Source organism: Alosa pseudoharengus, unplaced genomic scaffold, assembly GCF_046254945.1.
Source record: "Alosa pseudoharengus isolate Yale_2024_CS ecotype anadromous, Long Island Sound unplaced genomic scaffold, YU_APseudo_1.1 YU_APseudo_1.1_scf_22, whole genome shotgun sequence".
Taxonomy (NCBI): Eukaryota; Metazoa; Chordata; class Actinopteri; order Clupeiformes; family Clupeidae; genus Alosa; species Alosa pseudoharengus.
In genome coordinates, this window is record NW_027468680.1 from 8,467,838 (window position 1) to 8,480,692 (window position 12,855).

A 12,855-nucleotide genomic window follows, 5' to 3' on the forward strand; every position below is an offset into this window, starting at 1 on the left:
TTCATTAATGGCTGCATTGACATAGCTGTCTTTGGCTTCCTTTGTCTATAATAAAATTAGATTGTCAATCCAATGTGTTACAGAACACCTTATATGGGCTCTCCGTTTCTGTTCCTAGAGGGTTTCACATGCAAATGAATTGGACTTTAGTGTAATGCTCTATAAAATGTCAAATGTAAAACTTGTTTTAAGAAAAATCTGGGTCTAGGCTAATTTTGAAATATCGAGAGTTATGACTAGGACGTTCATAGTCTTCATAGTATTGAACCACTTTTAATTAGGCTAATTTTGTTGTAGACATTAATGTAACACTCGAGAACACTTCATTACGCGCAGGTGACCTAACCTAACAGAGAAACAAACAGAAACTTTCAATAACGCCCCCATGAAGTCAGTCCCTGCGAGAGGCGGATGTTTCCAAATTTGGTGAAGGGTGGCCCGATAAGTTCACACCTTTGGTGCAGCCTGGAGGGTGGAGTTCAGGGGGAAGGGGCTAAAGTTAATCAGTGTGGTGAAAGGAAGTTGTAAAGTGTCTGTTAGATTAGTCTTCATTACAGTTGTAGTTGGCTTTTAGCGCAGTACAACAGAACCGCTGAAACATCTTCAAAGTGAACGAATACGAAAGGATCACAAGTCTGTTTCACAGTAAGCCTATATACGTAACTCTAAACAAGGTTGCTACAAAGATCTCAAGACCATGAGGATTCACTTGACAAGGATAGGCCTACTTGTTTTCTACATCAGCTCGTTGGTGTCTGCTCTCTCGGTGAGTTGGTTTGTTTTACTGTGGCGCTTGTGAGAATAAAGCTAAATTAAATCACAGCCAAAAGTATTTAAAGTTAGGCTACTTAATATCTTATAGCATATAACGTTACGCATGCCTGTTAGGCCACTGAGGAAACCTTTTATATGAAAACTCTGACGCTGCCATTGTTTTCACGTTTGTAATGCGAGTTAAATATGAGTAAGGCTAGAGTTCGTGTCTCAGCATGCTGTTTTTGCGGGTGTGTTCCGACAAAGGCGAATTACAGCCAATCTCGTCCGAGTAAAATTCTCCATACCTCACAGGCTACGTCAGTCATATGAAACAGTGTACAAGTATGTGTTGGCAGGCTACTGAACTCACCTAAAGAACTGTTTTCGTTTAGTTAGGTTAAATGAAATTAAGTGGTTACCGTTGCCGTTTAATTTACCTTTTCTATTTTGGATAGGCCTAAAACCGGGCTAGGCTACCCATCCATCAAAGGAAAAGGATGGGTTTTTGATCATAACGAAATTTGATCATTGCGTCACTAGCCTACTGTAATTGCTCCATTTGACCAGTTCCACCCGTATTCTTTTATCCTGGCCGCTGTGAAGGCATGCCCAGACAGGCTTGATTTCCTAAGACAGCCGCCTACACATGACCTTTGTGTTGTTCTCTGGAAGGGTAGGCTATGACTCAGTGATGATCCCATACGCCATCATCACGGATAAACTTATGATCCGAAAATGGTTCAGAACTTATTTAAAAAAAAAAAAAACATTTGTGTGAGAAGAGAGAACACACAGAACAGTGTTTTTACAGTGGAAAAGTATTGTGATACAGTATAGTTCTTTCAAATTGAGAGTGTGGGTTTATTTCGGTTTACAGCATACCACATGTGCTCGCCATGCAGTTTGCAAAGTGCCACATGAAACTGCTGTCTGAACTATTCACATTTATTGTGCACAAAGTATAGATAAGGGTCATTCATACAGACTAAATATTTCAATGGCCACTGATGCCACTGAGTGAGTGGATTAGACAGAATGTTAACATTAAAGGGATATGTATGGGAACACACAAAAATTCATTTTTCTGTTTGCTGATGAGGTTCTAAAATATTTAGCACATTTTAAAAACTGATGGATGAATTGGAGGAATATGGGACTGTTTTCAGGGTAGGTCTACAAGCTAAATGTCAGAAAGACTTACGCAGTTACATTGGATTATTGTTTGATTATAGGGATATATAACTTGTTATGGAAGGCTGAATCACTAAGATATCCTGATCCACAGGATTTGAAACCTGATAAAGAATGAGAATGACTCACTAAAAGAAGTTAGTGAGTCATACCTGGAAATGAAGTACAGAACTTTTCTTCCTTGTCACCTTCGTTGGGCACTTAACCACCCCAGTGATGTCGTTACTGACATGTTTTAGTGAATAGATCAGGAGCACAACAAGAGGGGGTAAAGTGAAACTAGTATAGAAATTCCATTGATTTTTGTGTGTGTGTGTGTGTGTGTGTACATATATTGGAAGTCAAGTCATTGGTATATTTGGATAAACTGATCCCACCATCATTAGGCCTATCTATAGTGACATGGACACTTACATACTTGTTTTTCGGTCCGCAAGCATTTTATTGGGTGTGGGAGATCACTGCTCAGTTAACCATAGCCTTTGTTTGTACATTATGCGAAGGCTGTGTACACTGTCAGACCTGAACAGTCATATTCCAGACAATATCTGCTGTTTACACACTGACAAATGGTTACCAATAACAGATGAGGAGTGAAATACTGTAGTAGCCAGAATGTTAATGCAAACTCCTAACAAATCATCTAGCATGGTTGTTGATGACCATTTATTTGCAGGAACAAATTAAGCTTACGCCATAGCCTGTCTACTTTAGTCAACAAAACCGCCTTCTCTTCTCCTATCGAACATGTTTGTTTTGAGTGGTACTGCACCACTTAAGTTGTAATGTAGCTTGTTGCATTTCTTAGCTTTACAGTACCGACGTTTATGTAGTCGTCATATTTCATGTCACTGTGAAGACGTACTTCTAGTTGTTAGTTGGCATATGCCTAGAACAACCTCAGTTTAAAAGACACATTTCAAAAAGATAGATAAGGGCCATCGAGTATATCAGAATAATCAGTTGTCCATGTCAAAAAAAAAGGACCTTCATTTGTCATAGTACAGGAATGTCTGGCTGCAACAATGTGGCATTTATAATAAGTACTGATGAGTATCCAATGGTCTCCACCTTTCAGTCCTCTACCAACACCCCACCAGAGGATCTAGACACATCTGGAGATGACGCGGAATTCTCCGGTTCAGGCTCAGGAGAAGATGGTAAGCATTATGCTGGCTTTCCACATACCTCAGCAGAAAATGTGGAACAATGTTGTCTGTACAATTATGATTCATCCTTTTGTGTACACACTTGTGAACCCACTTCTGCTTTTTAAAGGTTTCAGTTGTTTTGAATCTTTTCATCCACAGATTTGGGTAATGTCAATGGAGGCAAGGTCACACTCATCAATGTCACTGAAAAATCCTGGATAACAGATGCACCATTCAGCACTGTACAGCAAACAACTGAAAAGATTCCCATTGCTATCGACAAGTCTCGCATATCTGTCTCGTTATCTCCAGTCACTACGATTATACCTCCCATGGAGACCTCTGACTCAGACACACTTCAACATCACACCACACACATTCCCATTCATGACACTGTGGAAGGGAAAAACACAACTACCCCGCCTGCTGAGAAGGTAGACATTACTACATTGGTGTCCGGCACTAAGGAAAAAGTCACAGTGGTCACCACAACGCTGCAGGAGACAAGTATAGATTTGGAGGAGGAGGAAGGCACGACGACAACAACAACAACAACAACAGCAGCAGCAGCTGTAGTGATTGTGGAAGATGAAGCCACTGATATGCCCCCACTAGCCCCCACCACAACCTCTTCAGCTCCCATCGACAACGAAAAATCTACCACTGCCTTTGTGTCCGACACTAAGGAAAAAGTCACAGTGGTCATCACTAAGCTGCAGGAGACAAGTATAGATTTGGAGGAGGAGGAAGGCACAACGACAACAACAACAACAGCAGCTGTAGTGATTGTGGAAGATGAGGATGGGACCTCAGTTCCAGAGGAGGAAGCCACTGATATGCCCCCACTAGGCCCCACCACAACCTCTTCAGCTCCCAACGAAGAATCTACCACTGCCTCGGTGTCCGGCACTAAGGAAAAAGTCACAGTGGTCATCACTACACTGCAGGAGACAAGTATAGATTTGGAGGAGGAGGAGGAGGTGGTGGAAGGCACGACGACGACAACAACGACAACAACGACAACAGCAACAGCAGCAGTAGTGACTGTGGAAGATGAAGATGGGACCTCAGTTCCAGAGGAGGATTATGATGAAGCCACTGATATGCCCCCACTAGCCCCCACCAAAACTGCCATTGTGGACATCATAGTCCCGGAAGTCAGGAAGGGAGTTGAGAGGCCAAAGCCTGTAAGTATATCCTTCTTTATTTTTTACTTGTCACATGCTGAGGTGTTTCCCTGGGTTGATCAGGGGAAATTGATAATTGCATGTTATTGATGGTAATTTTGATACCACAGATGAATAGAGACCCAGTCAGATCAATAGTATGAAAAATCAGGAACCGAGTTTTATTTACAATGATGCACATCAAGGGAGAGACAGCATGACTTCACCTAAAGATCCATCAGCTGCTCTAACTAGACAAGGAAATAGTTAGGGTTTAAGTATCCTTCCAGGCTGACGGGAGATGACGTTGGTCATCCCATCTCACATGGACTACACTGAATCAGACTGTGATTAGTGGCAACCTGGCAATCAGGAGCAGACCGCTACTAATGCAGCTATGCAGAGCAGTGAAACACTGCAAAGTCATAATATTCCCGCTTATCTAAATACATAGTCTCACACAGATATACACAGGGACAGTACAGATATCATACAGTCATTACATAGAATCATACTTTTAGTGTCAAAGTGACCCACTAATGAAAAATGCAGAACATTAAACCACATATTGGAATATTGGACATAATGAGAACATTAAACCACATATTGGAATATTGCACATAATGTTCTATTCCACTTTCTCTCACTATCTTAGTGCCAAATTTTGCCTGGGCCGTTTGTAAGCCCTCATTTATATTACACCTCCTGTCTCTGTGGCCCTGATTAACAAAGATCTAAATTAATGAGTAATAAGTAGTTTGCTTTGCACATGTTAAATACTCCATGTTTCATCTGTGAGGAAGGGCTCCTTGACCATACTGGAGAAAGTTCATTGTAAACAAACTCCTCCCAGATCTAAGTAGAATTCCTTTATTTTGAGGTAAAAGCTCTGTAGATGTAGGAAGTAGATGATGTATGGCATTTTATCAATTTAATGATACACTGATTTTGGCAGCCGTGGCCTACTGGTTAGCACTTCGGACCTGTAACCGGAGGGTTGCCGGTTCGAACCCCGACCAGTAGGCACGGCTAAAGTGCCCTTGAGCAAAGCACCTAACCCCTCACTGCTCCCCGAGCGCCGCTGTTGATGCAGGCAGCTCACTGCGCTGGGATTAGTGTGTGCTTCACCTCACTGTGTGTACACTGTGTGCTGTGTGTGTTTCACTAATTCACGGATTGGGATAAATGCAGAGACCAAATATCCCTCACGGGATCAAAAGAGTATATATACTTACTTAATACTTATACTGATTTGCAAAAAAATTCCCAAACCTTTAATCAGGGCCTCTGTGTGTCTATCAATGTGTTTACCATTTCAGGCAACATAATTGTTGTCCTGTCCAGAAAAATGAACAACTTTTTTTTTTCTTTTTTTCATAAGGATGAAGACTTTGTCTTTGCCAACGATATCAGGCGGACCAATACCAAGTCTCTTGAGAGTTCATCTGACCACCAGACCCTTCTGGAGAGGAAAGAAGTTTTGGCAGGCAAGGATACTCCTCTCTTACCAATGTACCAACACAACAGAGTATATCATTGTATATAATTGTATAGGACACATTAGAAAACGGTGTAAGAAACCAATTGTAAATAAGGCAGTGATGGAAAGTTGAAAATCTCTACGCACCAGCCTGAAAATCTCTACGCACCAGCCTGAAGAAAACACTGTTTGCTCGAAACAGTGTCGTTTTTATAATAAAGTTTGGGAGCTACTTCGGTGTGCGAACACGGACATTCTCTTTTTTCACTATATCTTATACTTTGCCCCATGGACATCAATAGACCCTTTTTACTGGGGCACATGCTCCAGTATTGAACTGCTGGGCCCCAGTAATATAAATATGTTAAGATTTTTAACTAGCTCTTATTCCACTGCTTGGTTGAATTTCCCATTGTCCTGCGTTCTTTAGAACGTGTACCGTATGCTATTTGCACACCTGTGAAGTAGATCCAATTTTTTGACCGTATCACACTTATATTAAGCACTTATATTAATTTTCCGAACTCGTTGTGAAGTTTAAATGAACAGTCACGTTGCATCCAAGCTGTAAAATACAGACGTTCAGAACATAGCAACATTTAGCAAATGACAGAGGTGGCATTTAGCTAGTTGGATGGCAATGGGCTAAGTAAAATAACAATATTAATGGATAATTGTAATAAAATTCTTCGTCCTGTGCAGGTGTCATTTGTGGGGGGATTGTCGGTCTAGCACTAGCAGTCATGCTGGTCTCAATCATGGCCTATCGGATGAAGAAGAAGGACGAAGGAAGCTACGCACTGGAGGACCACAAGCCCTTTAATGGAGATTACCAGAAAGTGCAGAGGCAGGAGGAATTCTTGGCATGAAGACGTGCCCTGTAGCCAGCCTCATTTTACAGTGCCTCGTCTCGTGCTCTCTCAGCCCTCTTTACAGGGCCGATCCTTCTCCTTGCTTCCTTGGTGAGTGGAGTTTTCTGTCAAACGATCAGTCCTTTTCTTGTTTATCCAAACAGACTTGGCACTTTGATGGACACTGGGACAATGCATTGGTCAGTGGATTTTCCAGTTGACCGTTAACCATGCTGTAGTCTGCTCACATTTGAACCACACACATTTATATTGACTTTTATAAAAGAGGACACAATGACCACTCTTGGACTGTCTCCATGGGACTGCATCTTGTATGCAAAGGCATCACTTCTCACAACAGAGATGACGAGAGGCTGATTATGCTGTACTGTGAGTGGTAGCAGAGTCACTGCTCATCCCGGATTGCCATGGTGCCTTAAATGGGATCTTTGGAGTCTGGGTAAAGTTTCACATTTGTTGTTAGAAACCTTTGTATTTTTAAACAAGTGGTATATTTTGGTGCACCTATATGTTTTGTTTGATCAACAGGCTCATGAAGCTTTGTTCAATTAAGGGCCATATATTTATTAGGTTTTTACAGTTTCAGTCTGTAAGCTTGGACTTTTTTGATTCACGTTTACTTATGGCTGACGATATGAGCAGTGGGACCTTTTTAAAGTTACATGCCCATATCACCTAAAAATGGATCTTTTATTTCATCTTCAGCACTTATAATGATATAGCCTCAAATGTTTGTACAAGTGGTATGTTTTGGTGCAGCTGTGTGTTTTTTATATAATCTTCTTTAGTCAAAAACAGTCTTTTCCCTCAGGCATAAGCACAGGCTCATTTAACTTTGTTCCTTTAAGGGCCCCTTTTTTTTTTTACAGTTGCATTCTCTAACCATGGACATTTTTGATGCACGTTTACTTAAGGCTTACAATATGAAGACATTTTTAAAATGCCCAAATCACCTACACTGGATCTTTTAACTCCTCTCAAGCACTTATATCGACGTGGTGGGAAATAGATATTAGTGTCAGCTTTTGAGGTGCACAGAATACAGTCAGAATAGCTACTTTTCTGTTCCTTAACGTTGGTACTAAGCACCATGCAACAGCATGCCTTTTATCCAATGCACTCTCACGGTGCAGTACTGGGTAAAAATAGGTTAAACATTCCTTCATTAAATCATGAAATAATTAGTTATATGTTAAAGTGTACGTTAAGTTTCAGTGGTTTAACTGGTTTTTCTTGGAGTCTTGAATGTTTGTTTATGTGGTGATGGTTTGTGTCCTGTCTTTGGTTGTTTGTGATGAGCAGATTGTATAGAAGTGTGTGTGTGTGGGTGGGAGTGAGTGTAATTTGTAGTCTTAATTCATTTGAAACGACCAGCGATGGCGGCAGGAATGTTTCAATTAATTTAATTTTTGGTCACTTTTTCAATTTGGCTTGCGTTTGGGTCCCAAGGAGCTCATTAATACTGACTTAAGAGTCGCCAGACAATGCTTGACGGTACTTTTGAAGAAAAAGGTAAGGGGGGCTCCTTTAGTCCCAAGCTAGCGTAACAGCACCAGTATCAGTTGTACATCCATGTTTGGGCCTGTCTACCTCTTTGATTTGTTGCTTGAGGCCATTATGGCCATATTTTCATTATTTGTTAACTGTAGTTGACTATTTTGTATGTTCAATAAAGGAGGACCTTTTTTAATGAACTCTATTCAGTCATCTATGGATAATCCTATATTTGCTCATCAAATGACATCACTCACATCACACATATATTGCTTAGAACAAATGTAGTAGTATACGGTAACAACCTTAGCATTGTACATAAGCATGAGTAATAAGTGTACCTACGTCTACGCACATGATTCAGATTGCAGCCAACTCAATGCCTCATTGAGGATTTTTGTTTATTTCGACATCTGAGGCGTCTATGCATTTGACATGGTTCCATTTAATTTCTGGTGTATAAATCAGTTTTTTTTTTTCAAAACACGGCACTCTCCTGTTTGTTTTCAGTGGGTGTGTGATCCAACAGACTGTTCGGAAAATGCACTCCCAAAACCTTTCTTTTTGATTTATTTTCACCTCATAGCAGCAGGGGTAACACACATCTTATCCTTGCAGCCTTTGTCAGTGTGTATAATGAGACCGTGACTAATGGTGGATATAATATAATTGGTGGTGATCATCCCTCAGTCTGCACTCTGTACACAGAGCGCACCTTAAACCTTGCAAAAGTAATCAACAATAAAAACAGTAAGATTAGAGGACGTCTCACCCAAACCACCACATCTCACAGCTTCCCTGCTCTGGAAAGCACTACAGATCCATTTAAACTAAAACCACCTGTTTCAAAAACATCATATTTTCTTCTGCTATAAGACTACTCAAAGCCCCAATGACCCCAAGCCTATCATAAAAAAATAAGCATTTTTGCACTAGTTTTATTTGCACTAAGAACCCCCCCCCCCCAACCACCACCTCTTTAAATTTACTAATTTACCACCAACACAATTGTAGTATCCTATTGTAGTATCCTGTTGTGATTTGAGTTGTGGCTTTTGAGTTAACCTAAGTGCAAGGGGATGGAGAAATCATTGAAATAATTTTAATTTAATTTGAAACCTGTAATGATGCAATTCAAGTTCAACTTCAAGTACCGTATTTGTACCGTATTTGTCACCTAGTTGTAGAGAGTACACACGGTAAAAGTACCGTATTTGTCACCTAGTTGTAGAGAGTTCACGCGGCCTAATGACTTCATGTGAAACTGACACCCTCCTTTGTGCGGAAAACAGAAGTAATAAATATACTACTAATAAGCATTGATATTAATAATAATTATTATTACAATAACGAGCAGAAAATATTGAATGCAAGACAGTGACAACCACATCTTTAAGTCCTGAGTTCAGGTGTAAGTCCTGATTCCAAGTGTAGTAGGCATGTCTGTATTCGCATTAATGAGTCTGAGGACCTGAGGGGAGAAGTTCCTGAGCCATTCCGTGCTGGCCATTAGACTGCAGAAATGCCTGCCTGCCATGTTCTAGGATCATTTCAATGGGTCATAGCATCGCCTGAACTAAATATCATGCAGAGAGGGGAGAGCTGTTCAGGAGATGCACTGAGCTAAACCAAAGTCCTTTTTGGCAGCCATCTTGCAACGCACTTTGGGCAATTATTGAGCATCTATTTTCCTATTCAAGGTGGGATATGCGTAGAGACTACTGCCATATTAGCGTTACGAACTAACCCCATGCATTTCTATGGAGGATTCTTTGAGGGCTGTGTCTCCTCGTTACAAAATCTCTGGCTGAATGCACTGAGTAAGAGTATGTTCTGCACCAGTGTACAAAGTTAACATTCCAAAGAGCCCAGACCTAGTTTCTAAAGAAAGTATCTTTCTGCTAAGAGGACTCAGTGTATGTCCCAGTCTTGCTTCATAATAAGTTATCATATTGGCATATCAAATGGCACAGGATATAAGCTCTGCATTTATGATTTTTCTCACTGCGTGATTAATTATTATCCAGTGTTTCCAATACATTGACTTATTTGTGGTGGCCCACCACAATATCAACACTGACCACCACACAATAATTTTCCAGGTTGTACTAAATTGTGCTTTAAATCTGGTTAGCATCATAACCACTTTGCGCTAATTTGCTAAAAACGGTTTCATTCAAGTTAATTCTGCAAACCTACCACCACAAATAGAATTCAATTCTGTGGGAAACACTGTTATCCTAGTATTTGTTGAATAATGTTGGCAAGTTAATACTTACGAAATGTATATACATCATTACATAATGTTGTCTCCATGATTAGTTACCTTTTAAGTCCAAGATGATATAGGCTATGGCAATGGGAAAAAGCTCATCTTCACATTAATGTGACTGTCGGGAACCAGTGCCAACATAAGTAGATTATCTGACTGATTACCATATCCAAGACAATAGCTATGTTGCATTCATACCTCTTTAATTCTGCAAGACTGAGACCCATGTAGTCTATAACAATAAAACTACTTCACTTTTTAAGTCCAGGAGACAATTAGCAGGGCTTCATTCAACCAGTCCATTTTATTTAGCATAATGAACTCTGAATACAATTAAGTGGACTTGTAAACATACTTTTAAGATGTCCGTTATGTGCAATGTAAAATAACAGAATGAACTTACCACAGGTTTAAAAAACAAATAAAATGGTTTATATTGTGTTACTGAGTACCTTGCCATAAGAGTGTGTATCTAGGATAATACTATTAAAACACAGTTCAATAGAACTCAAATTATTCAGTGCAATCTTAACAGTTAAACCTTAAATCTGTCCCCTTCAGTATTGAATGGTGTCCACCCATCCATAAGGCGATGGGGATGGTGCAAATTGAAACGGCATTAAAACAGTAACATCATGGCATTTATGAATGTTTCAACCGAAGTGGACAAACTATATTGAACTCAGTGTATTGAACAATTATGCTAAAGTGATTTTAATATATGTAATGCGAGTGTATGTAATGAATGAATGTAATATATGATCTGTGAGTGTGTGTGTGTGTGTGTGTGTGTGTGAATGAATAAATGTAATTAAGATCTGAACAGGGTGAAACTGCAAGTAGGGTACCATAAAGCCCTCTCCTCCCCCACTGACAGGCACATGCACACACACACACAACAACATAGTTACTCTATAAACAAACACAAATTAACCATCTGACCAAGACTAGCCCTTCTCATAAGCTCATGGTAACATTGTCCCATCCTTTGTCGCTCCTGTTGGCAAAAAATCCTTCTGTATCCATACGAATATCCTCCAGCGAGTGGGTTATCATTCATCTTTGCAATGGTCATAACTCATAAGATTTGCAGATTAGTGTTGCTGACTTCTTTCACCATGGGTTATCAACCCCATTGTTATTCAAACTGTAGCACATCACTCCAGTGTCCATCATAATGACCACCTATTTCATTAACTTGGACTGCAGTTTAACCATCCCAAAATACAGAGACTAGCTCTCATCAGTGAAAGCCATTCTTCGTCTGGCTCCTTAACTTTTGTTTAATTAAGCTACTTTGACATTTCTTATTGCTCATTTCATATCAATTTGCAGCATTCCACACAGGGCTTGGAAGGTAGCTTTTTCTGTAGAGCAGCGCGAGTTGCGGTCTCGAAAACGTCCCGTACTCCTTCCTTCGTTTTGGCTGAACACTCCAAGTAATCGTACGCTCCGATGCGCGCAGCCATGGCCCTCCCATCCTCTGTCTTCACGGGTTCCTGTTTCATCCGTGCTAGCTCGTTCCTGACGTTCTCGTCATTTCGCATGTCCTTTTTGTTCGCCACTAAAATGATCGGAACGTTAGGACAGAAGTGCTTCACCTCTGGTACCCATTTTTCTGGGATATTCTCCAACGAATCTGGACTGTCCACTGAGAAGCACATTAGTATTACATCAGTGTCCGGGTAGGATAGGGGGCGAAGGCGGTCATAGTCTTCCTGCCCAGCTGTGTCCCACAAAGCCAATTCTACTTGCTTGCTGTCTACCTCAATATCCGCGACGTAGTTCTCGAACACGGTTGGTACATACACCTCAGGAAATTCATCTTTACTGAACACGATGAGGAGACAAGTCTTCCCACAGGCGCCATCCCCGACCACCACAAGCTTTTTCCGAATAGCAGCCATCTCAGCTGCCGTCCACCTAACGCAAAATGTAGGTCTGTCTAGTCCAGGTTATCAATAATAATTTCACAGTGGTAAACAGTACACAATAATCCTACAAGGCTACATCCAGCTCTCACGAATTCGAGCCCTTTTCCGAGTGGTAGCCTGCATCCATTGGTACCTCTGCAAAATGTCACTCGGCTCCCCTTTTAAAGAGCCCTGTTGCGTTCTTAATATAGCATCCAATAGGAGGAGACATGGTGAAGTCACTTCGTCTAAAATAGGATGTGATTGGCTGTACCACGCCATTCCATGTGTAAGGAGTGGTTACTAGCCAAATGGACAGTTAGGGAGACAGAGCACATGTTTATTCCCTTTATCAATTGCGTTCGGTTTCGCCGCCTGACCATCCTGGCAGGCGAGACTTGTGAGAAGAGCTCTGAGTTCTGAGTCATGCAGTCTGAATAACAGATTAAGTTCACTTAAAGGTGCAGTCAGGTATTTTACGCAATTTCAAGCCCATAACATTTTTTTTGTCACATTCAGCACTCATCTTCAAACGACCGCTAGCTGCCAATTCCGTGAGG

At 40.8% G+C, this 12,855-nt stretch overlaps 2 protein-coding genes across 2 annotated transcripts; one reads left to right on the forward strand and one right to left on the reverse strand.

Annotated features, from left to right (window-relative positions):
* The first annotated feature begins 489 nt into the window (after positions 1-489).
* On the forward strand, positions 490-8,310 carry LOC143139713 (uncharacterized). Its single transcript, XM_076300413.1, has 5 exons — positions 490-766; positions 3,026-3,107; positions 3,258-4,285; positions 5,646-5,751; positions 6,447-8,310. The coding sequence occupies exons 1-5, from the start codon at positions 698-700 to the stop codon at positions 6,611-6,613; spliced, it is 1,452 nt and encodes a 483-aa protein (XP_076156528.1). The 5' UTR covers positions 490-697; the 3' UTR covers positions 6,614-8,310.
* Positions 8,311-10,128: 1,818 nt separating this feature from the next.
* Positions 10,129-12,436, reverse strand: LOC143139714 (rho-related GTP-binding protein RhoB). The gene has a single exon (XM_076300414.1). It carries the CDS (start codon positions 12,287-12,289, stop codon positions 11,702-11,704), a length of 588 nt encoding a protein of 195 aa, XP_076156529.1. The 5' UTR covers positions 12,290-12,436; the 3' UTR covers positions 10,129-11,701.
* Between the last annotated feature and the right edge of the window lie 419 nt (positions 12,437-12,855).